The 26,557-nt window shown below is 39.4% G+C and overlaps 2 protein-coding genes across 2 annotated transcripts in view; both read right to left on the bottom strand.

Annotated features, from left to right (window-relative positions):
• The window catches only part of SOHLH2 (spermatogenesis and oogenesis specific basic helix-loop-helix 2), a 40,705-nt gene extending 28,912 nt beyond the window's left edge, over nucleotides 1-11,793 (bottom strand). The window contains exons 1-2 of the mRNA XM_082675551.1: nucleotides 11,720-11,793; nucleotides 2,185-2,399 (exon numbers count right to left, since the gene is read on the bottom strand). Coding sequence (XP_082531677.1) covers nucleotides 2,185-2,399; nucleotides 11,720-11,767 — 263 coding nt within the window. The 5' untranslated portion in view covers nucleotides 11,768-11,793. The remainder of the gene's footprint in view (nucleotides 1-2,184; nucleotides 2,400-11,719) is intronic.
• A 12,861-nt stretch (nucleotides 11,794-24,654) lies between these two features.
• The window catches only part of CCDC169 (coiled-coil domain containing 169), a gene marked incomplete at its 3' end in the record, with an annotated part of 42,216 nt that continues 40,313 nt past the window's right edge, over nucleotides 24,655-26,557 (bottom strand). Inside the window, 1 exon segment of the mRNA XM_082675552.1 lies at nucleotides 24,655-24,754. Coding sequence (XP_082531678.1) covers nucleotides 24,655-24,754 — 100 coding nt within the window.

Here is a 26,557-nt window from a genome sequence, read left to right as displayed (position 1 = left end):
CAAAGAAAGCAGCCGTGGGGAGAATCCACAGAGGGGAGTGTCAGACAGAGGTTCTCTCCTCTACCCTCCCAACTGCTAACAACTGTGACTAGACATAAAGCTTGTTCTTAAACAGAACTTTAATCTTATCCTGTTCAAAATGTAGCCTCGATCATGAGCGAACACAAAGCCTTTACCACATTTGGGGAGGCACGGCTGGACTCCTGCTGCTGGAATGGAGAGAGGTCAGCCACAGCAGCTTGTCCACTGCTCCTCCAAAATGAAACGCTTAGGTTAAAGTAAGTCTGGCATCTATGGCATGTCCGAATTGTAAAAGGGGCTTCAATACAGAAGCCAAATGATTACAGACTTTTAGAAAGAACACGAAGGGAAGAGTGAAGAGTTCTAGTCTGAGTTTTGTGAAAACAAGCCATGTGGTCTCAGGCAAGTCACTTCAGCCTCAGGTTGCTAATCTGCCAAGTAGGAACGATGAACCCTGCCTTACCTCCCTCATAAAGGTGTTGTAAATTTTTTTTTTAATATTAATACTATACAAATGAGATATTACTATAAGCCTCCAATCAGAGGTACTCTATCAATAGATTTTTTGAAAAGGTATATTAATAAAATAGGCATATCTTCAGAAGGAAGATCGTTCACAACAACATGTTTTGGAAGTGAAATCCTCTTTGAGGTAATTTGCCTGGTTTGTCTAGAGTTCATATTCCCAGTAGAAGGCCAAAGAAATGCAGAAGACCAACCGTTCTAAGAAACCCTAGGAGCAGTGTCTTTCTGTCTGTCTTTAACAAGTAACCCAGTGTCTCTGGCTTCTTCCCAGTCCCACCTGTCTTTTCCCCTAACATAATATGCTTGGTCCTTTTTATTCTGGAATCACAATATTTCTCTGAACTTTCTCCTTTGGTCTAGGAAGTCCTCTCCTCTAATTATGAGAAGTCCTTATATATTCCAATAGTATCTACAATTACACTTCATCAAGTCTCACAGAAGGGAAACACATTCAATCTCACCTAACCCTGTTTAAAAACATCCTAAATGGCTCAAAATCCTATGTAAACAGGCACGGAAGAACCAAAATCTTTCACCTCTAGACTCCAGATCTCCAGAGTTGAGTGGGTCAAACAGCAGCATAACTTCTGTGGAACTACCGGGTGAAACAAGAATAATGCATGTGGGCTTCCCTGGTGGTGCAGCAGTTAAGAATCCGCCTGCCAATGCAGGGGACATGGGTTCGAGCCCTAGCCTGGGAAGATCCCACATGCCACGGAGCAACTAAGCCCGTGCGCCACAACTACTGAGCCTGCGTGCTACAGCCCGTGAGCCACAACTGCTGAGCCCGTGAGCCACAACCACTGAAGCCCATGCGCCTAGAGCCTGTGCTCTGCAACAAGAGAAGCCCCTGCTCACTACAATTACAGAAAGCCTGTGCGTAGCAACGAAGACCCAATGCAGCCAAAAATAAATAAATAAATAAATAAAATTTAAAGAAAAGAAAATAATAATGGACATGGTATTGACCTGGACTCAGCGGATCCAGAGAGCTTCATGGCTCTTTCACATTAGGACATCTCTTGAAAGAGACACCTTCAGCCCAGAGCTATCATGACCCAGAGATACAAGTGCTCACCTGCTTTAGTGTCTACTATAAGAATTAATGAACTCTGAAACAATACGCCATGTTAATGACATAGTTATTAAAAAGGAATACCTACTGAATTATGGGAAGCATTATATACCAAATAAATTTCTATGACCAATTAATTCTTATATCCTCACCCACACCTATTACTTTTAAGTTAAAATGTTAATTCTTGTAAAAGTAGGTCAAACTGGCAGGAAGAACAAAAACATATATAGAGATTCTGCCCTTGAAAATATCCGTCATCTTAAAAATTAAAGTAGAATTGTATCATCTTTTAAGAATTTTTATAGAAGCAGGTTTTAATAAAAACTATTCTAGGGACTTCCCTGGCGGTCCAGCGGTTAAGACTTCGCCTTCCAATGCAGAAGGTGCAGGTTCAATCCCTGGTTGGGGAGCTAAGGTCCCCTATGCCTCATGGCCAAAAAACCAAAACATAAAACATAAACAATATTGTAACAAAGATTTAAAAATGATCCACATCAAAAAAAAATCTTTAAAAAAAAAAACTATTCTAAAGATAATAGAGTCAAGATTTTGGAGTTTACCTAATTAATCTGACAGCTTCCAGCTCCTCGGCAGTTGGTAAAGAGGTCAACTTCAGAAAAACCATGTTGAACGTGCAATCATCCACAAGTGCTGCTACCGTCTTCACATCACTAATGATGACGGTGATTTTTGCTAAATTTGAAAAGAATTTCTGTACAATATCAGCCAGGTACTGAACAGTGACATCGCCAACTAATAAGAGGTCTATTTTTGTCTGAAAGAGAAGGAAAAAAGCAGAAGCATCACACAATTAATGTCTGGGCATAGAGAACATGCCGTCATGTATGAGAAGATAAATAAAGGTTACAAATAGCCAATGACTGACTACTCAGCTATACTGAATGGTCAACTATAAGCATACCTCAAGGGCAGGAACTATTCATTTCATGTCCTTAGAACCTAGGGTAGTGAATGGATCTGAAAGTCATGCTATTTTTTAAAGTTCTGCCTACAAATACTATTCTACTGTGGTTTTCCTACAAGTTTCTTTCTCATCCTATTAACAATAGATAGGATTCTTTCTATAGGCCCAGTTTCCCAATCGCCCATCCTGCTGGAAAACCTGTTGACTAATGAGAGAACCAAGCTGGTGACTCTCCCACATGATTTATTTTGATGAAACACATTCCGGAGAACAGAGAAAGATTTAAATTCCCTGAACCTAAGAAATACTCAAATCAAGTCCTTTCTTTGAATGGAATATACATGCTCTTCAAATCTGAACATTAGGAACCGAAGAGCCTCTTTATTTCCATTTGGGGATATTTTCAAGCACATTCGATTAGAAAAAATATAATTTCCGTCTTCATCTTTTATTTCTCCACGTTTTATTCTGTACAGATATTAAACACAATCCACTTAAAATGACAAAGAACAGCATTACTGAATATGCCAAACTTCTCTTAGTAGTTTCAAATGCCATATATATGTATGTATGTATGTATATAAGTTTTGGGGAGCTTCAATCTGATCCATTGATTTATTTGCCTATTCCTGGTTAACAGCACACAGTCTAATTGCTAGCTCTTTATGCTTTGTATTTGCTAGAGCATGTGGTTCCCTCCTTGTTATTTTTCAGTTTGGTTCTTAGATATTTTCCCACAATGTTTCTTCCCACAGAATTTTATCAACAGCTTGTCAGGTTCCATAAGGAACCCTGTTAAAATTTTGATGACAGTTGCATTTATTTTAAAGATTAATTAGGGAATATCATTATGTATTACATCTCCCTATTTAGGAAGTATGACTCAGAGAAATCAGATCTTATCTCCTTCAGTTTTATAGTTACTTGCATATAGATTTTGCAAGTGTCTTCACACATTGATTCCTAGATTTTTCAAGATTTCAGAGTCATTGTGAAGGGGATATAGTTTCTCACTATATTTTCTGATTGATTATAGCTGACATAGAGATGTACTGATTTCTGTATAAGGAATTTGCTCAAAGTACTTTTTGGTACTCTCCATTTATTTCCAGTACTTTTTAGTTGATTCTTCTGAGTTTCCTAGATAGGTAATCATATGGTTTTCAAAAATGACATTTTTGTCCCCGTCTCCAGAATTTATTTATGCCTTTTACTTATTAACCTTAAAGCACTGGCTACGACATTCAAAACAATGGTAAATTGCAGGAGTGAAGTGGGCATTCTTGCCTTGTTCCTGACTTTAGTGGGAATATTTCAAATGTTTTTACTACTACATGATAATGAAGGTCAATACCCTTTATCAAGTTAAAGAAGTTTCTTTCTATTTGGAAGCTAAGAATTTTAAATCAGAAATGGGTGTTAAAATTTACCAAATGCTTTTTCTGTATCAACATGATCACATTTTTTTTTCTCCTTTCATCTGTTAGGTAGTGAATTACATTAATAGATTTCCTAATGTCAAGCCATCATTGCATTACTGGGATAAACCCATACTTATTGCAAATAGATTCAGTTCATTCATATTATTTTAGATTTTTACATCTATATTCATAAGTAAAACTGGATAAAATTTTGTTTTATTGTACTGACTTATCTGGTTTGGGTGTCAAGGTTATGCCAGCCTTGAAGCAATAGAAAGCTTCTAAATTATTCTATGGTCTTGAATATTTTACAAAACATATAAATTATTGGCTTCTTGAAGTTTAGGTAAAACTTGTCTGTGAAATCTGAGCCTGAAGTCATTTATAAAGGTAGGTTTTAGACTACCTTTTACAGTTCCTTAATGCTTACTAGTAAAATAAGTGTTCTGCCTTTAAGTGAATTTTATTCATATATTTTTAAAAATCCATTTCATTTCTTTTCAAATGTATTAATTTTTAAATTTATACAACATTTATTACTTGTGTTGAGTTCATCTTGCTTGCTTTCCAACTACAGATTAAATTTATTTATTTAATTTATTTATTTTTGGCTGCGTTGGGTCTTTGTTGCTGCGTGTGGGCTTTCTCTAGTTGCAGTGAGCGGGGTCTACTCTTTGTTGCCGTGCACGGGCTATGCGGTGGCTTCTCTTGTTGCGGAGCACAGGCTCTAGGCACGTGGGCTTCAGTAGTTGTGGCCTGCGGGCTCTAGAGCGCAGGCTCAGTAGTTGTGGCGCATGGGCTTAGTTGCTCCACGGCATGTGGGATCTTCCCGGACCAGGGCTCGAACCCGTGTCCCCTGCATTGGCAGGCAGATTCTTAACCACTGTGCCACCAGGGAAGCCCCAACTAGAGATTAATATATAATTAAATTTTTTTCTATCTTCTTTTTCTGGTAATGCTTTATTAGAGACTGTAGAACTATGTGGTCCAATATGTGGTGATTTAAATTTATGTTCATTACAATTAAAGTGTGAAATCAGTTCAGTTTCACCAGCCACATTTCAAGTGCTCAGTATCCACATATGGCAAGTGACTACCATTTCTGCATAATTATAGAAGAGTTTCATCATTGCAGAAAGTTCTATTGAATGATGCCGTCATCCAAGTGGCACTTTGTTGTACCCTATAAATTCTGATACATTGTGGTCATGTTCATTCATTGCTAGTTTATATAGTTTCAGTTTATATTCCCATTTTAACCTAAGAGTTATATTAAACTCCTATATAAAGATGTTAATTTTCAAGTGGATAGTGTTTTGGTATTTAAAAATTTTTTTGGCTATTGACTCATTTCTTATTTCAGTGCATTGTCAACAGTGGATGCACACTATATGACTTCTACTTTTTAGAATTGGTTGATATTTTCTCTGTGACTTAATACACAATTTTTAATGTTCCATGGATACTTGAAAACAATGTGCATTTTCTGTTAGGCATACAGCCTCTACACAGCTTTCAGACTGAACTTGCTCGTTGCTTTCTTATTTTAGGTCTACTTGATCTTTCATTTTAAGAGGTAGATATATAAAACCTGCCCTCTCTAATTACGCTTTGTCAATTTACCAATTTCTCTAACTATAGACTCTATAAATAAACTATGGATTAGGTACATAAAGGTTCATAACAATTTTATATATTCATATAAATATATAATAATACTTAATATATACTATATAATGATCTACAATGTCTATGTAGTATGTATTAACATATAAATATCATATAATTATAGAGAAAAAACTATATATAAAATATATCTTTGTCCTTTTTAATGCTTTTCACCTGAAATTTTATTTTTTTCTGATATACAACACTTAGTTTTTTATACCTTTATTTTGAGGCTTTCTGTATCATTTTGATTTTGTATGAATTTTTTAAATAAAATATATTTGACTTTTTTAGGTTTCTTCCAATCTGAGATTTCAGTTTTTAATATAAGTAATTAATAAGCTTTTAATAAGTTATTACTTACATTAATGACACTAGCTAATGAACATTAAGGTAATCAATGTAATGTAATTAATTGTGAAATATTCATAACTTAACATGAAATGGTCTTATTCCCTTCATTTGTTATTTCAAGTTTCCCATTTACCATAATTCAGTTTCTTCTTTCCCACGCTTCCTGTTAAACTGATCAAATTGTCCTTTTTCCCTCCTGCTGCTCCTACAATACTTTGGGAGTTAAACTCCTTATTTATGTTCTTTAAGTGGCATTAGGGCTCACAATTCAGTGCTAGCTTTATAGTCAAAATACTCCTACAAGTCAAAATCTGTTTGTCTCTGACCTTTGAAGATACTGGGCCATTTTCTTCTCACAACCAGAGATGGTGATGAAAAGAAAAAGCTGCCTTGTTTTTCTTTTAGTGCTTTTCTCTTATGCTGTGGATTCTGATCATTTCCTAGGATGTGTCTGGGGATGGACCTTACTCAGCCCACTTGGCATTCAGTGGATCTTTGGCTCTGGAAATTTCCTTCTATTATTTCTTTGATTATTTCCTCCTCTGTTGCCTTTGTCTATCCTTGGAAACCTTCTATTAGATGTTGGACATCCTAAATTGATCCTTCAAGTCTCAACTTCTGCAAGACTTTCTTAATTTTATTGTCCATATCACCAGCTCAGGCTTTAGTCCTTCTAAAGACTTTTACAATTTCAGTTAATTTAACATGAATTGCTCATTTCTAAGACTTTTTTCTCTTTTGATAATTTATCATAACCTGCTATTTTTAGGACATGATATCCCCTGTGAACATACAAATTAGAAATTTTAAGTTTTTTCTATCCCCTTTATAATCTGCCTCTGGAATAGTTATCTGGTGATCCTTGGTTATCCAAACATAAATATGACTCAAGGCCTCAGCTGACATTTATGAGCAGTTTCCCCTGCAGTTGGGGTGGTCTGCTTCCCCAGTCACTGTTTCCTCTAAACTGTGGGTTTGGTGTGAATGGTAGGGATGATGGAAGAAAGGCTGGAGAGCAAAGTGGCTGGGATCAGCTATTTGTCAAAATATAGGCAGGCTTTACCCTGAAAACCAATCACTTTGGTTTATTTCCCTCCTGGGCAGAGCTGCCTTTCCTTTCACCCTTGTCAGTTGTAGAGGTCTGGAAACTACCAATACCAGGAGCCCGTGTCCCACGTAGAGTTCATTTTCTTTAGAAAGAGCAGTGCCTGGGTTTGATTCTCTGGTTAAAAGTCCCATCGCTCTGGCTGTAGTAGGAGTGAAGGGGGAGAGCCCAGGGGTGAAGAAATCCAGGGCCCCAGCTGGCCCAGGGGTTCTGCCCACAGCTAATTCTTTACCAGGGAAGCACCCTCAGGCCCATTTCATCTTTGCTTCTGCTAACATTCTGCCTGCACTATCACTAGAATTGTTTTACTGGGGCATTTCTTCTCTATGTCTTTTATGCTGTGTTGTTTTTCTTTTTTTTTCCCCACTTTTGTTTTGGTAGCAATTTGACCCCATCTGCTTTCTAAATCTCAAGCTTTCCTGTGGATTTTTTTTTTTTTTTAATGTTCAGAGAGAGCTACTTTGTTCAAACCAAGATCCCATTAAGGACTATGAGTTGCACATGGTTGCTCTGTCTCCTGGGACTTTTAATTTAGAATGCCCCTCACTTGTTTTTTCTTTTCAATGATATTTACCTGTTGAAGGTATGGGCACACTGTTAAGTATCTCCTGCCAGGGAGACTGGGGTGGCTGGAACGTTGACAGGTGTGCTCAATTCATCATTGCCAGCCAATCCCACTCACCCACCCAACCCTATTTTAAACAGAACAAAAATTCAAACTCCTTAGCATGGCCTTTCACAGCCTAACATCAACCCATGTCACCAGCCTCATGTCCTACATTCTAAGAAGACAGCATAACACCTTCAAATGACCTTTGAAATTTGGAATTTCTGCAGTAGAGAGTATACGGAACCTTCTAGAGTGCTTCCTTTTCATTTTATAAACTTTCCTCATTCCCAGTGGTACTTGGAGCAAGGCGGGACTCTAAACCGCTGTGACGCTTTTGAGTGAAGAGTGTTTGTGAATCTCTGCTACCGCACAGGATTTCTTCTAGACAATTACACTGCCTTTGAAGCAAATGCCAAGCATTGAAACAGTCATTAACGAGTGGTCATAAAAGGAGTGATTATCTTTTTGTTTGTTTGTTTTGATTTTTGCAGTATGCGGCCCTCTCACTGTTGTGGCCTCTCCCGTTGCAGAGCACAGGGTCGGGACGCGCAGGCTCAGTGGCCATGGCTCATGGGCCCAGCCACTCTGCCGCATGTGGGATCTTCCCGGACCGGGGCACGAACCCGTGTCCCCTGCATCGGCAGGCGGACTCTCAACCACTGCGCCACCAGGGAAGCCCCATCTTTTTGTTTTTTAATTAACGAGGTTAACTGAAGCAACCTATGAATGTCCAAAAATAACCTCCTTCTACAGATAGGGTGACCATTTAATTTACCTTACAAACTGAGACACTTGAGAAAGGAGGTGCTATTAATAATTACACTAAAAAAAAACCCCATATAAACCAGGATATCCCGGGCTGTGAATCACTTGTAAACCTTTCTATTAGAAAAGTTTATTTTCTTTTTCCTTTAGACCCTCCTGCCACTTTTATGCATCTGCATAAATACGTGTGATGTCTATGTAGTCTTGCCATAGATATTTATTAAGCCCCTACAAGAGGGCAGATGCTGTGCTGGGAATTCAAAGTGAACAGACAAGCTCTCTGCCCTCATGGGGCTTACATTCCAGGAGTCTTGTCTTTTTTTTTTTTTCCTGCTGATAAGAAAGTATGGCTTTCAGTCCTTGGAACACAGGGAAAACAGTGGATAAGCCCCAGTTCTACCAAAGCTATTACTGATCCTTTTTTTTAACAGTTTGATGCAGTGGGAAGAGGGCAAAGGCTTTCGAGGTATGCAGAACAGTGTCTGCCGCCTGTTCAGCGACTAACCAGCAGCTCTGAGTAAGATACTTATGTGATCCTCATCGCGGGGGGCGGGGGGGCAATACTACTTACATCACAAGACTGTTATAAGGAGTGATGTTTGTACAATGCCCTGTAGGTGGTAGTTATTGCCATGTGTTCTCAGGTAATACCAAACCCGAGCACAAAACCCATCAAATCAACCTGATGGGGAAGGGGAGATGGAGAGAGAGAAATAAAAGGAAAGTATCTATGTCAGGCAGTGAAAACAGCCCTAAAAATCAAACTGCTCTCTGCATTACCTGAGCCACAGGGCTCGGGACACAGGGCCAACTGAGAAGCAAAGGTAAGTTTTGAACAACAGGCATCAGTCGCTAACTTGAGCCCTTTCCTGGATAGCACCTAGCGCTCCTGACCACATTCCCCTCAGAAGCCCAGTTCCCAAATTCTCCAGAATCGCTCAGCTAGTCTTGTGGAGAAAAGTCTAGAGCAAGCTTTGAAGGGCAGAACCCGGTACTGGGGAGAAACTGAGGAGAGAGGGAAAGAGATCCGGAAAGGGATGAGAAAGCCAAGTATCACTCACCGGTCCTTCTGTGCCGGAATCAAAGGTTTTGCAGTGCCTGGCAGCAGGACACAGAGGGCAGGAAATAAAGCAGCTCTGCAAAGAGCTGATTTGCTCTCCTGCCCAAGGCTTCCTTCCCTGCCCCACAAAATCATCACACTAGGAATGTTCCTAATCAGACAAATCAGAACACTGCCCTAGTCCACTATTCCCAAGTAATTCAAATTAACTGAGTAGCTTCTAATCAACTTCAATTTGAATATTTATATAGTTAAAAATATCTTGTTGATGGTGTAATATGAGCACAGGTGATGAGAAGGATCCACAGATAAGAATAAAAGGAAAATGAATAAAAGGTTCTAGTACATTAGGCTCTGGAAAACTGCTTTTAGTACCTCTAAGATTTTCACCTGTGAGACCACGATTTGAACCAATGCTAGGCCTCCTTTGGTGGAAATTTTTTTCCTATGTGAATTGCCTACTGCACTCTTTTAACAAAAGCAATACATGTTCATTGTGGAAGGTTGGAAAATTCAAAACAGTCTAAAGAGAAAATAAAAAGCATCGAAGTCCAGCACTCAGGGATAAACATTACTACACCTTGCTGCAGATCTGTGAAGTGCGGGCAGTTTTTACCAGGCGACATCATCATCACCAGTGCTCTTCATCCACTCTGATTTCTGAGATCGGGGGAAGAGGCAGGGCACTCCAGTCTCTGCCATTTTTAAAACACTGGATTTCCATTTGCAATCTGTGGCAGGCTAAACCCTTAATTAGTAACAGCAGGTGCTGAACTGCTTAAAGCAAATCACTCCTACATTTTAGTGAGCTGTTATTTATGTCACTCTTATCACTGGGAGCAGCACTGACAACTAGCAGCAGCTGCAGGGCTGATGCCCTCATGGGGCAACTGTTGGTCTCCAGTTTCCCCAGGAGTCAAGGGATTTAAGCAGCTCTATCTGGAGAAACTGAGTGAGCTTCTCTCCCAGTGCAAACAAAAGGTTCAGTTGGGGCTTCAGACTACTAAGGGTGGGAAGCCACAGTTATTTATGTACTACTCGATAATATTTTATCCAGACTTCCATTTTGTGCAGCTTTGCCTAATCCTGCACCCCCAAAATACTCTGAGTTTAAATAGGTACCTCCATTTTTAAATAATTAAGAAAAACCTCTTAAACTCGGTCCACTCCAAGTGGTAGTGATTCGGTTCAGAACGCTTGTTCTTAAGGAGTGAGGAAATTTAAGTATGCAGAACATTCTCAGGGGTAACAAAAATTAAGCAGCGCAAAAGGTTTCCCTCTCACATTTATCAAGACGTGAAATACTCAGAAGAAAGCCAACACCAGGTCACCTTGCTTTCTGGGGTCGGTGGGGTTTTGTTTATGCTTCCTTCCTAGTGCTTTCCTTCCTTCCTAGCTGCTTTCATTTTTATCGAAAACAGTCACCAAAATTATTCTGTGCGTCTGCCGAGGAAGGGGATGATAAATAAGGCGCGTCCAAAAGAGGCCAGGGGGCCTTTTGACTTCCGGGGAGGGTGGGCGGATGTGTGAAGAGGGCAGACGTGTCTTCCCGCCAACAGCACGGTCTCTACACACGTCTGCCTGTTTGAGGGTCAGCGCGGAGAGGGCAGTACAAGGACACTCTGGACGCCACGGCAGTGAGCACAGCGAAAAAAGGCACCTAGAGCTGTGCAGACAAGAGAGCTGAAGATCAACTTTTCCATATTCAATATGTTAAATAAACTTTCCTACACTCAAACTGAAAAGTGTGAAATCAACTTTCCTATATTCAGGCTGAAACCAAAGTTGTCACTCCCGTTTTTATCCGGCCACCAGCCCGAATATCTACGCTACGACGTCTTGCTCCCGCGTCGCCCCACCAACGGTCTGGGGCCGGAAGATGGGTTTGGGTTGGCGAGAGTCAAGAGCTCGAGGGAGTGACTCTGTGACACAGTCCAGTCGCCCTCCCTCCTCGGGCCTCCGCTCCGTCCTCGAGGTGGGCAGGCGCCCGCCGTGGGGCCCCAGGAGCGAGCCGGGACGCCCGGGGAAGCGGCCGGGACTGGCTCGCGCCCCGCAGTGGCCCCCGGGCCGTCCCCAGACGTACTGGCCTGCGCCCAGCGTGGCTGTGCCGCCCGACTGAGTCGCCGCGCCGACCCGCGCGCCGTTTTAAACGCAGCTGCCTCCCCTTCCTCCTTCTCCGCCTCTTACCTGCTCAAGGGTTTGGCCGAGCTCCGGGCGGATAATTGAGTCCGCCATGGCCCGTTGCCCACGTGCGGGTCCTGGAGCAGCCTCGCCACGGGAGGAGCTCGCAGCCAGTCCGTCGCGTCCGCCGCCCGCCGCGCGCCAATGGCTTCGTGCTCGCAGCTGGGGGGCGCCCGCCCCCGGCCCGCCCTTAAAGTGGCCCTGCAGCCAGCCGCTGCTCCGAGGGTCCCGGCTTCCGGGGGTGGGCGTACCCGGGGGGACGGGGATGGACGGCCCCAAGGTGCCCTGCAGGTCCTAAGGAGACCCCGTCACTGGTGCGCTGCCCACCCAAAGTTCCATTCCACGTGACCCCGGGACATCACACAGCTCAGGCCCCGGGTGGAACTGCCACTCCCCGCCTTGGGGCGGGTGGCAAGGCGCAAGGGCTTGTCTAAAAGTCTTCAGAGTGTCTTATGGGAACGCTTTCAAGTTTAAATATTAGGAATTAGCAAACTGGATTTTTTTCTTTTTCCAAGACAAACATATGAGAGGACAGGGAAGGTTGAGGACTGTTATGGTGCTTTCTTTCCAAACTACTAAGAAGCTAAAAATTTTAGAAGCATTTCATGTTGTCCTGTGAGTCAACAAATATTGTCCCTCTTTTTCTCAAGTGAGAAATCTCCAGGTGGCGGCTGCTATGTAATCCGCTTTGTTCGGCCTTGCTAGACATTATTATTGAGATCCACGAAGTGCCAGGACCTGTAAGGGATCCTTCCTCTTGTCTTTACTACTGTTCCCATTGCTAAAAGTCGGTGGGGGTGAGGGGGTGATGGTATCTTACGGTGTCTGTCACTCTGGATTTGCCTAGACTCTTGACCTTACTTGAACATGTAATATGCACATGCTCTACTTGAACCACCATCTCTGATCTCTGGGCAAGCCTCCTGTTTCCTGAGCAGGCGGCGGTGTGTTCTGATTTAGATCATGACAGCATGCAAAAATATAGTGGTTGTCTACGATTTTCATGGGAAGAAAAGCGCAGATAAATTTCTGGTGGGATCATTCTGCACTATTTTTGGAAGTAAATGTACACATTTTAATACATACGAATTTTGGTTCTTGATTGCTTTTCCACCTAATCAGGAACTGAGAGTGTCTAGCTAAACATCTGTGAAGCAGTTAGTTTGCCCAACAATATCAGCAGAGGTGAAATCATGCCCAGGCATTGGGGTAGGGGTGAATTGAGGCAGCTTTGAGCACTTCCCCCAGTCTGGTAATCAGTTTTGCCTTGACCTAAAGGTCTAGATTAGCAAGTCTGATGCTAAAAGTGACAAAGACATTGTGGAAACTGACACAGACTCATTGCTTTTAAATTTGAGTGGACGATGCCCCTAAGCTTATGTGAGAGGAAGTAATCATTCCTGTGTTGGAGGAAGCAAAAAGATAATAGAGCTCTTCAGTATCAAGAATATAAGAGCCAAGCTCCATAAGAACCAGATTAGATATTTAAATAGTTTTCAATCTCTTAAAACAAAGAAAAAGAAGCTTACTTTGTAAATGAGCAGGCATCTACTCTCATTGGGGGCAATTTTTGTCTCCCAAGGGACATTTTTTCATTGTCACAACAGGCATCTAGTGGGTAGAGGCCAAGGATGCTGCTAAACATCACACAATGCACAGAACAGCCTCCCAGAACAGAGAATTAATTATCTGGCCCCAAATGTCAGTAGCACTGAGGTTGAGAGGCTCTACTATAAACCTTCTGAATTACAGCATAGAATTATAAACCATTTAATTTCTTTATCACATTTAACATTCTTGAATCATACTCATTTTTATTATTGGAGACAAATGGGTAGATGGACTCTTTCTGTGGTTCCCTAGAGTAACAATATGCTACTTATATTCTTGATGGAAAACTGAATACCAGGAATCATAAAATATAACAAGAATAATTCTACATAGAGAAATATATTTAAAAATTTTCATTCAAAGTAACAATTCAAACTGCCTCTTAGAAAATGGTTTTCCAATCACTTAAAATTATTAGCATTCATAGCATATGCATTACATTATTCCCCCCAAAACTAAATTATAATTGTATATTTTTCACAATATGCAAATTACAATTAGATTTGTAAGTAATACAGTACACATGGTCTCTTCAGATGAACTCATGAAGAACCTATGCTTAAAATGTTTGGAAATTTTCCATCCAGCTATTTTATAGGAACTGTTCTATGTAAGCTATGTTCAGTATTGTTGTTTACCTGGCTTGTTCTCAGAATCACAGAAATTTAGAACTCAATAAGAACCTAGAGATTACCTAATTGTCCTTTCCTTTCAAAGATGCTGAGGCCCAAATAATGTTCTCATAAGTAGGTAGGACTGTAACTACGGATGTTGAAAGCCAGAGAATTAACTAATTTCGATCATTTTTACTAATAATTTCTTACATTTACTAATGTACTGAACTCACTTTTAAAATGCATATACTTTCAAACACTATGCTTGCAATATTTTTGGAGTATTAAATCCAAGAGTCTACCATAACTTGACTAACCATTAAGTTCCATTATACAATTATAAACAGAGATATTTTCATAATATTAACTGAGGAAGGTGATTTTTGCTTCCACTTTTGCCATCTTCCCCAATCTCCTTTCAGGCAGTTCATCATAGAATAACCAGAATAACCTTTTAAAATATGTCAGAATATTAACTCCCTTTCTCAAAACCCTCCTGTCAGAAAAAAATCTAAATTCTTTTCCATGTCTAACAAGGCTTTATACCATCTGACTTCACCAACTTTACCTCTCCCCATTGTTATGACCTCTCATCACACTGCCTTATTCTTCCTAAAATACCAGGTAAGTACAAAGCTAGAATACTTTGCGCTTGTTCTCCCTTCTGCTTGGAATGCTCTTCCCCAGATTTCTCCATTTCATGTAGATTTGTTATGTCACTTCCTTGGATACTCCTATCAGAATCTAACCCCTCACTCTCTTTTTCTTTACATCATTTTTCTAATGTTATACAGCATATGTATTTGTTTTTATTTGTCTTTTCTCCCCCTCTAGAAGAGAAAATTTGTCTGTATTATCCACTACTACCACCTTGGCCTAGAAAAGTGCCTGGCTTCGTAGCAGGCACTAAAATATTTGAATGAATGAATGAAAGTCATTTCAGTAGCTGATTGGTGTATGCAGATTTGGGATTCTGGTCTTTCTGCCTCCAAGTCTACATTCTGTGCTTTATTTCATAATGCCACTCATTTCATCATGGAAAGAAAAAGAGAAGGTCTGGAGGAAAGGAAAAAATATTGCAGGCACCAAAATGACAAGCTTGGTATCTCAGAGTTGGAATAGTGTCCATTATGTTGAGGGGGGGCACAGGAAAGATGGAAAGGTCGGTTTTAATCTCATCCCTTCCCCATTTAACGTGTGCAAGGCTCCTCTGCTTATCAAATTAAGTTCTCATTCCTCAGTGTGGCAGTAGGGCCCACATTATCTTGCCCTTATCTGGCTTTCTAGGTTCAGCTTTTAATCAAGTCAACTAGATTGAACTAGATCAAGTCAACAAGATTCCCGGATAGTGTCCTGGCATTCTCCCCAGTGTAAGATCCCCCCAAACAGACAGAGTAACCTCTTTCTTGAGACTATAGTGCGGAAGGGATGAATCACCTGAAGCCTGGAGAAGCCCTGAACTACCTTCAAAGGATAAGACAGCATTGGTCAGCTACCCCCTGTGAGCACACTTCACTAATTTGGGAACTGCCCCAGATATTTCCTCTGATCCTCCCCAGCTGCTAACTCATTTATCCCTTGGTCTTCTTTGGTTCCGATTTCAACCTAAAAACGTTCCCTGTTATCCCTATATCAAAGAGGCTAGGACCCCTCCTGTTCACATGCCTCCTTTCTGACTCCGGGTCAGTTCTCCTAAGCTGAACGTTCAGCTCTGGTGACTGCATGGTGTAAGGTTTAGCACACTCACCCCTGAACATTCTCCTTCATCCTGGCTTGGGGTCTCTCCCACACTACCGTCCGACATGCACTTTCCTTTTGTGGTTAATTTGAGAAGACAACAGGAAAATTCCCAAGGCATTCCCAACTCCATCTCACATCTCTGCTTCAACAATTAGAATTCATTTTAAGTAGCGTGGTAAGGCAGGGATTATTTTACTACACCTTGTATCCTAGTAGCCAGGACATAGAGGGTGATCAGTAAATATATGTTTTCCCAGTGAGTTAGGAACCATTGCCCTTAGGCAGTGATGAAGGTCAAAGAATAGTACCAACTTCTAATGATGCCCTGCAGCCGATTACACTAAGATGCGACAGTTTTCTCATCATCCAATATACCAATTCACTTTCAACAGGGTTTAGTTCTACTGAATTAAGATGAGGCAGATCTGCCTCATTTTAACCAAAAGTCTTTACTAGGAAATGTGGAGCTAAACCAAAGTGACTTTATAACTATGGATGAGGGAGGCTGTGTCACTCAAGGTCCAGAGTGAGGGTAGACGCTGCCACGTTGATTAATTTTCTAGGCATCCTCCCAGGTAACCACACAACAGAACCATTAGAAGCAGCTCCCATGAAGTCATTGATTACTACTGCTCTATTGCTTGAGGAGATCAGTAGTTACAAAGTCACTCATTCTCCTTTAGCCACAAAGACTGCTGACTTGAAGTCCTGTGGAATTTCTACATCACAAACAAGCCAGACAATCTTAAAGGAGAGAAGTCTGTGGTATGTGAAGGTGGGGATGAAGTGAAGGAGAAAAAATGATGTTCACACTTTCCTTGTAAATGCTTACATGTATACTAACATGATTTAAAGTCAGCTGGAGGAATTTTTATTTTTTTATTATGAAAAATTTCATACATACCCAAGAGTACATATATGAAAGATGTACAATATAAAGTATGAGTGTATATGTACCTATCACCCAGCCTAAGACACTATCAATAATTTTGAAATATTTTCCGCTCCCATTCCCAGTCTCCTTTCTCTTTCAAGGTATAAAGATTATTTATCCTTTTCTTTTAACTGCTGAACCTGAATGGATTGTATTGTGAGAGAGAATAAACCTCTGTGTGAAGCCTCTGAGGTCTGTTGTTTCTTATAGTTGTTTCTTATAGTCATAATGCAGATATTGATAACTTGAATTTAGGTGCTGCATTAACAAAATACTAAAACAAGTGGCATGGTGTTAACTTAGCAGGTCTGCAGTGGGAGGCAGGGACACAATGTGACAGTGGAAACCTGGAAGTCCCTATTATGTCACAGCAGAACAAGTGCTTAATAATACTAATGATGATGATGAAGATGATGTGTGCTTGATGTTACTGGCTGCCTTTGACAAGGCAGAAGAAAAAAATGAGCTTGGGATATAATCAGCCACTTTGTAAGGAAAAGGGAATAGAGAGAGTCTCAGGGAGAATCTAGAAATTTGGGGCATCAAAGGGCATAAGGGGCTGGAAAGGCCAACAACTCTGAGAGCCAAAAAGCAAGAGATAAGACCGAGAAGGGTTTTGAGCAACAAGAGGCCACTAAGACAGCCTGTGGCAAAGATCAGATTATGGGTGTTAACTTTATATCCTAACCTATTATTTCAAATAGCTGCAAGGCAGCTGCCATTAGGTAGAGAGAGAGGCCAAAGAAACAAATCATGCTCTAAAATTATCATTATTATACATGGAATTGACTACGATTTTGATGGAGCTATATTATCCAAGAAACCATAAACTTAGACTGAAAAGCTTTTGACTCCTTGAACTATGATGCCACCATCCATGGGAACCCAAGTTTGTTCTAACAGAAAATGAGTTCTAAAAGCTGTGCATCTCTAAATGAGGGTCTAACCTCCACTGCCTACTTCAAATATGAACCAGAAGACTGAAATGAAAGAAACTCCCAAGGAGTAGAGTTAGAGGTCATTAAGAAAAATGGAGAAGAACATTCCTACCAGGAAGCAGAATCAGGGCCTGATCAAGGAACCCACCCAATTCCCAGGGAAGAGGGCTTTCACCATGTCTGCCCAACAGGATTCCATAAATGCTATGGATCAGTGATGCTGTGCATTCTTCCTTTTCTGAGTGAAAGTGATTAAGGGTATCTTCCCCTCAGACATGGATTGGTACATTACACGGTTGTTTGGGCCCAGCCTCTGTTTGGCTTAGACTGTGCAGCATTTGTACAAGGCTTTAAAGAGCAGTATCCTAGAAACAAATTGATGAAAGAGCAAGAGATTCTGTTTAGTAAAAAAAAAAAAAAAAAAAAAAAAAAATTATTCTGGTTATGTTCAGCAGACTGGAAAATACACTGAGTTAGAATCACTTTAAAAATATCAATTGAAATTCTAGATTCTTACTCAATGACGCAGGCAGGCCAGGGGCCATCACTATCAATGAATGGCTGAATTTATCTCTATGTAGTTGCAAAGAAAGATACCATTATCTACTGAAAACAATATCCAAAGACTTGTAAGTCTTACTAAAAATATTGTTTGATACTATATTAGTGAGAATAGGCTGCTTCAACAAGTAAAATCCAGATCTCAGTAACTTAACACACACACACACACACACACACACACACTCACTCACTCACTCACAAAAAGGATTTACTTTTCACATACACCACGATCAAATGAGGGCTAGCCAGGTAAGAGAAATGGATTTGCTATATGTGATTTTAGTACTTATTTTTTATCACATTGAGATATCAGAATTGAAAACAAACTTACGGCTACCAGGGGGTAAGGGTGGAGAGGGATAAACTGGGAGTAGATTAGGATTGACATATACACACTACTGTATATAAAATAGATAACTAAAAAGGACCTGCTGTATAGCACAGGGAACTCTACTCAACACTCTGTAATGACCTATGTGGGAAAAGAATCTAAAAAAGAGTGTATATATGTGTATGTATAACTGATTCACTTTGCTGTACACCTGAAACTAACACAACATTGTAAATCAACTGTACTCCAAAAAAATTTTTTAAAAAATAAAGCAAATAAACTTTTTTTAAAAAAAAGATATCAGAATTGTTTCAAATAAAAGGGTTTTCCAGCCCCCTCCCCTTCCCTATCACATACACATAAAGGTACCTTTGAAATCAATTAGTTCTATCTTCATTCTACAGAGTAGACACTTAAGACAGGAAAGTTAAGTAAACACCCCTAAGTTAATTAGCTTGTTAAAACATGTTCCCTTCTAGTACTCCACAAGTTTCCTCTCTCCCTCTCCACCTATCTCTGAATAATCACTTGGAGCCTACCTCATCTTCCCCTGTAGAGCTGGACAGGAAATTTGTGTAACAGAACACATTTTTGGCACTATCAGTAGACTGAAGCCCTCTTTTTGTAGCCTCTCCTATATTTTTAAATCGTTAAAATCATATTTTATGTGTGACATTGTACATTGTGTTAACATTCTAACATTAAGTCCTCCCACGATCCTATAAACTCTTTTGCAAACATCCATTTAAGTTAAACAAAATGTATTAAGTGCCTGTCCTATGCTAGGTACTAAACTAGCTGGTGACAAATGATGAATAAGAGTGTTCATTACATTAAACTGCTGGAGATAAATTACACTGAAGTACTTCAGAACACAAGAAATACATGAGAAGAAAGAATTTTGGTATAAGATAGCAAATGCTAACTGCTGCATAATATTTAACCATGTGGATGAATCACAGTCTGCTTAAGCATCTCCCTATAATTGTGCATCGAGAGAGTATCCATTTTGGGGTATTATAAATAATACTGATAAAGTGATTGTCCTTGTATGTTTTCTATATGCAGGATTTTTCATTAGAATAGATTACTAGAAGTACAAATATTAAGTCAACATATTAACATTAAGGCTATTCAAGAATATAATAAAATTGTCTTCCAAAAGAATTATATGAATTTGTACTCCCACCTGCAGTATATTAGAACTTCTTAACTTCAGATCTATTAGCACTGAAAATTATCTTTTTGAAAACCACTGTTTATTTTATAGGTGAAAAATGGTATCTAATTTCAGTTTACATTTAACAAATGGACATTGATACTATTACACCCGATTTTGTTAGTTTTGGCTAGTGGTAAAGCAGCCCAGTTTTGAAAGTTCATATTTACAGCCTATACATACACAGCCTATATGATGCAACCAACATATATTTTAGGGAGTTATTTTTGGCTCTAGTTTTCCTATCGGATAAATGGGCAGGGAATCACAGTATCTTAGCATCAGAAGGGATATTGGCAGTCATTGAATCCAACTTCCACCCACTGCAGGAGTCCTTTCTATAACATCCCTGACAAAGGGACACCTAGCCACAGCTTGAACAGTTCCAATGATGATAATCTCACTGTTGGGTAGTTCTCTGGATGATAATACTCTCTCTGTAACTGAGATAGAAATATGAAATTGCTTTATAAAGTTAAAAGGATGCTCTAAAAATTCAAGATTTTTCTAATTCATAGGTCAGATTAATCTGATGTTAACTTGTTTTGAAAATAGTGCCCTACTGTCAAAATCATATGATCTTGCGCTTCCCTGGTGGCGCAGTGGTTGAGAGTCCGCCTGCCGATGCAGGGGACATGGGTTCGTGCCCCAGTCCGGGACGATCCCACATGCTGCGGAGCGGCTGGGCCCGTGAGCCATAGCCGCTGAGCCTGCGCGTCCGGAGCCTGTGCTCCGCAACGGGAGAGGCCACAACAGTGAGAGGGCCGCGTACTACAAAAAAAGAAAAAGAAAAAAAGAAAAAAAAGATATGATCTTGCATTTAAATAGTGCTTTATTATTTTAAAGATACTTTCATACCTCAGTCACATTTAGTGATTTAATAGCAGTTTTTACTATTCTGGTATGCTTACCTCTCTTTAAATGCCAAAAATCCTAGCATCACTGTTGTCATAATTCTGTTTTTCTGGTATTAAAAAAATAAAAAATCTAAATTATTTACATCTTGAAATAACTATAATTCAATTACTCAATTTACTTAAAAAAATCACATATAATATGTGGTCTAGACAGGCTCCCACTTGGGCACACAGCAAAAAGAAACCAATTATTGCAAGAAATAATTCTTAGTCCAAAATAAAGTTTCTGGTCCAGTAGAATATGACTTTCAAAGTACTAAAATTGATATAAGTAACTCTGCACTGTAATCTCCAGCTATACATGATAAAACTAATGAAGATGATGAAAACTAGAAAAATTTTTTGAAACAAAAACTATATAGCTCTCTATAAATTAGAAAAAAAACCTAATCCTAGTCAAAAGTCAAAAGGTGCTTTATAAATATCTCTACAAGGTTATTAAACAAGAAATGGGATTATTCAAAAGAAGTCAAGGAAATACTGGGAAGTAGCATATAAGCTTCATTGTTCTTTTGACTAGCGTAGTATCTGAAACAGCTTCTTAGGTGGAAAATTATGCTAATAATATACTCTTGACTCAACAATGGCACTAACGACAATGCATTTTGATGTTTAAGATCATATTTTCTAAGATCAAATAATATTCCATTAAAATTTATCTGCGGGCTTCCCTAGCGGCGCAGTGGTTGGGAGTCTGCCTGTCGATGCAGGGGACGTGGGTTTGTGCCCCGGTCCAGGAGGATCCCACATGCCGCAGAGCGGCTGGGCCCATGGGCCATGGCCGCTGGGCCTGCACGTCTGGAGCCTGTGCTCCGCGACGGGAGAGGCCACAGCGGTGAGAGGCCCACGTACCACAAAAAAAAAAAAAAAAAAATTATCTTCTAGTTTATATTAAAAGGTTAACATATGTTTAACATTTTTTATAAGAGCTTTATTGAGGTATAAATCATATAACATGCAATTAACCCATGTAAGGTGCTTTCCATGCTTTTTTGGTTCATTCATGAAGTTGTACAACTATCACCATGATTAATTTTAGAACATTTTAATCACCCCCCCAAGAAACCCTATACACATTAGCAGTCATTCTCCATCACCCACCCTTTCCCCAGCCCTGCCAGCCTTCAGCTACTACTATTAACTTATTTTCTGTCCATATGGATTTGTCTATTCTCGCCATTTCATATAAATGGAATCATACAATATGTGACTGGCTTCTTTCACTCAGGATAATGTTTTCAAGGTCCATCCATGTTGTAGCATATGTCAGTCCTTCATTCCTTTTTACTGCTGAATAATATTCCATTGTTTGGATATACCACAATTTGTTTACCCATTCATCAGTTGATGGACATTTAGGTTGTTTCCACTTTTTAGCTATTATGAATAATGTTGCTCTAATCATTTGTGCACACATTTTTACGTGCACATAGGTTTTCATTTCTTAGGGCTGTACACAGAGGAGTGGAATTGCTGGGTCACATGGTAACTCTATGTTTAACCTTTTGAGGAACCAACAGACTGTTTTCAGAGTGATGGTGCCATTTTACAGCCCCACCAGCAGTGTAAGAGGGTTCCAATTTCTCCACATCATCATTATTATTCATTAATATCTGTCTTTTTTATTATCACAACATCTGTTTTTATAAATGGTACTTTTTAATATTTTGTAATAATTTAGACATTAAAATTGTTTTAATATATTAAATATTGTTTACTGATATTTTGCTTTATGAATTCTGAACTCTTCAAATACTGATATTAATATATATTTCAGTATTAAAACAGAGACCCCAAACTATCATTTTTGCACTGATTATTTCAATAAATAATTGCAAGTCCTCATAAAGCTTTACATGACAAATTACCTTCAGAGCTTAGTATTAGGTACAGCTTTTTCTCCACTTGTATATTTCCTTATACAAAAAAATGCGAGCTGTGTAACTCACTCTTTCTTTGTGCTGATTACTAGAAAGCTTAAAGATAGAGCTTTTTCTTAGTTGGGAATCTTGCAAAACTTTAACTTTTATTTTTATCTTTTATCTTATGAGTCTTGTTTTTATATCTCTATATTTAGTAAAAGGTAACACAATCCTTTTTAGAGAGAAAATAGGGTATAAAAAAGTAAACAAATACATATGTAGTATCTAGTAATTATTTAATAAAATGAGTCATGGTACCTGATATCTATAGTTAGCTTAAGAATGGGGGAGAGGGAGCTTCCTTGGTGGCGCAGTGGTTGAGAGTCCGCCTGCCGATGCAGGGGACACGGGTTCGTGCCCTGGTCTGAGAAGATCCCACATGCCGCAGAGTGGCTGGGCCCGTGAGCCATGGCCGCTGAGCCTGCGTGTCCAAAGCCTGTGCTCCGCAACGGGAGAGGCCACAACAGTGAGAGGCCCGCGTACCACAAAAAAAAATAAAAAAGAATGGGGGACAGGGGCTTCCCTGGTGGTGCAGTAGGTAAGACTCCACGCCCCCAATGCAGGGGGCCCGGGTTCGATCCCTGGTTGGGGAACTAGATCCCCCATGCATGCTGCAACCAGGAAGTCCACATGCTGCAACTAAATATCCCGCACACCGCAATGAAGGTCCTGCGTGCTGCAACTAAGACCTGACGCAGCCAAACTAAATAAATAAGTAAATATTAAAAAAAAAAATAGAAAGTTACTTTATATTTCTCTGCATTACTTTTTAAAGTCACATAAAAGAATTATTTGTCTATATGAAATACATGCATTCTTCCTTAAAGAAAAAAAGTGAGTATCTATAAGTAGTTATAGAAATACATTTGGCATGCATTACTGGTGATACTGAATATAATTTAGGTTTTTGGTGCCAGAAACTGTACTTACCTCTGAGTGATTTCTGTAAAGTTAGAAGTCCAATAATTTCACTTATTAAGTTAGGGGAAAAAATCATATGTACCTTCCAGACCTAGGTGACAGTAACAAAACAATCTAAACCAAATAGGAGAATTGAATAAAATTTTTAATACCTTAAAAGAACACTTCTTGGGCTTCCCTGGTGGCGCAGTGGTTGAGAGTACGCCTGCCAATGCAGGGGACACGGGTTCACGCCCCGGTCCGGGAAGATCCCACATGTCGCGGAGCGGCTGGGCCCGTGAGCCATGGCCACTGAGCCTGCGCGTCCGGAGCCTGTGCTCTGCAACGGGAGAGGCCACAACAGTGAGAGGCCTGCGTACCGCAAAAAAAAAAAAAAAAAAGAACACTTCTTGTACCCTCATTCTATTTCCACTCTATACTTGAGTATCATGAACACTTGGCAAAGTTTGGTCAAAAGGGCCATCACTATAAATTAATAAACATAAAGTTTGGTCCAAAGGGCCATCACTATAAATTAATAAACATCACTAGGCCATCACTATAAATTAATAAACATCATAAAATGACTTAAATTACCATGTGCTAAGTGGCAAGACCTTGCAGTTGAGTAAGTATTAATTTTCCAGAATAGTAGGAAACCTTAGCAATTGTATAGTTTGCCTCAGTCATTTTACAGATGTGGGAAATGAAGATGAGGTGAAAGAACTTGCCCCAAATGTCCTAAGTTCACAGCAGGGTGGGAACTATACCCAAGCTGATGCCTGTTTCCACAATACCATGATAGTTCAAATCAAAGTTTAAAATGCATCTGATTTGCAGCTTTGTTTAAACCTTGAGTTTTAAAGAGCTGAACATGATATAGTGTAAAATAGCAAAAAGTTTTGATGAACGCACATTTTTAGCTAACAGCCAACTAGAATCCAAATAAAATAACAATGTTACTATCAGGGCAGATCATGGGCATATTATTAAAAGCAAGCGTAATGATGTCAACCTTAACGCTTTCTAGGATATTTTTAAAATCATAAGAATGCTATTAGATGGTATAGGGTCACTTGAGAAAATTACTTTCATACAAGCAAAGGAACAAACTTCTGGAAGAAGAGCTAAAGAGAAGTTCGATAGCTCTTTCTTATCTATTCCAATCCCTGAAAAGTGTGTGGAACACTAACTTCAGAAGTTGAAGATTACAGATGAAAAAAGGGAAGAAATAGTAAACCACACAGTCTGGAATCACAGATTGAGTTTTGGAAGATGGTTTGATCTTGAAATCTTTTTTACTGGTCCTCTCATGGCATTCATTGTCTTCTGATTAACTGAATTACATCTTCCCCTGAAATAAAATAAGTGTTAATGGTGACTTTTCATTCGTCGTTGTGTACAACAAAACGACATTGTATGGCATGTGGGGAGGACTGTATGTTTCACCTAGCTGACCCAGCTCACAGTCCTTCATAAAGAAATTTCCCTATGCAGATTTTCTGCTTACTGTATAATCCTAAACAGCAATATGTTACACCATATCATCTTGTCAAGCTAGAGAGGCAACTAGCTCAAGAGCAGATAATCCAAAGGCTTGGAAGCAGCCCATGAGGCGGCCTAATGTGGAGAGCTTTGTCCAAAGAGGGATGAGATCCCCAAGAGGGATGATACTTGCCTCTGGAAACGTAAATTAAAGCTAGGAAAATACATAGAGAGAGGCCATGAAGTAGAGCAGGGACAAGGTGGAAATAAGGATCCATGAGTAAACCAAAGATATGTGACCTAAAATTACAATAAAATTGAAACTCTGATATATACCAAGGTCTATGATATAAAAGTGATATAGAAAGTGAAGATAGCAGTTGGTAATGAGAAGAAAAATGAAGTGGAGAATAAACTAGGGGTCTATTATACTTCAAATAGTAATAACACCATTTTTATAGCAGATAATCTGTGTCAGGGACTGTTCTAAATTTTATTTATTTATTTACTCGTATCAACTTCACAAAATCCCTATGGTGTAGACACTATCATTAGCCCTGTTAGATAGAAGAAAGAAACAAAGTTATATAGTTAGTAGGTAGATCTGTAATTTGAATTCAGGAAGTCAGAGTTCAAAGTCTGTGCCTTTAATTTCCATTCTATATGGCAAATCACTAAGGTGATGATCCATGAACATCTGCTAAGGTCTTTAAAGCTTCCCTGAATTCTAATTCTAATATCTGTGGGCCCAGTTATATTGGAATTCCTGTTCTTAGATTTCCATGGGATCACCTTTCCCTTACTGACTTACATATCTTTATAAAGCCAACTTCCCCGTATGCTCACTTGATGTAGTAAGAGCCAGCTTCAATTCCCTGCAAGGTGCTTTAAAAAATATTTTTCTCAGCGAGTGATGTCAGCAAAAATGAGGGAATAGAGACCTCCAAAACTTATTTCCTCCATAAAAGCAATGAGAAAATCGGCAAAAATGGTCAGAAGCAACTTTTTCAGAAGTCTAAAAATTAACCAAAGGCTTGCAGCAATCCTGGAGAACTTAATACACACACACACACACACACACACACACACACACAGACAACTGAAACTCTGCAAGAACACTGAGCGTTGTAATATTTTAACTTGCCCTACCCTGCTTTCCTCAGCTCTGTGGTATTGCTGTGAAGAAATTGACAAACTAATCCTAAAATTCATATGGAAAATAAAGGGACTCCGAACAACCAAAACAATCTTGAAAAAGAAGAATAAATTTGAAGGACTCAGACTCACTGATTTCAAAACTTTCTGAAAAGCTAGAGTCATCAAGACAGCATGGTACTGTCATAAGGACAGACTTATAGATCAATGGAATAGAACTGAGAGTCTAGAAATAAACATATGTTTATGGTTAATTTTTTAAAAGGGTGCCAAGGCAATTCAACTGAGGAAGAATAGTCTTTTCAGCAAATGGTGTTAGGACAACTGAATAGACACATGCAAAAGACTGAAATTGGACCCTTATTTCACACCATATATAAAAATTAACTCAAAGTGGATCAAAAAGGAGCTAAAATTATCAAACTCTTGGAAGGAAACCTGTATAAATCCTTATGTTCTTGAATTAGGCAATGATTTCTTAGATATGATACCTAAAGCACAAGCAACCACTAAAGTG

Source organism: Grampus griseus (assembly GCF_964374135.1).
Source record: "Grampus griseus genome assembly, chromosome: 18".
In the NCBI taxonomy this organism is placed as follows: domain Eukaryota; kingdom Metazoa; phylum Chordata; class Mammalia; order Artiodactyla; family Delphinidae; genus Grampus; species Grampus griseus.
The sequence above is the reverse complement of the archived record's forward strand: the minus strand, read 5'-3'. Positions and strand labels throughout refer to the sequence as shown.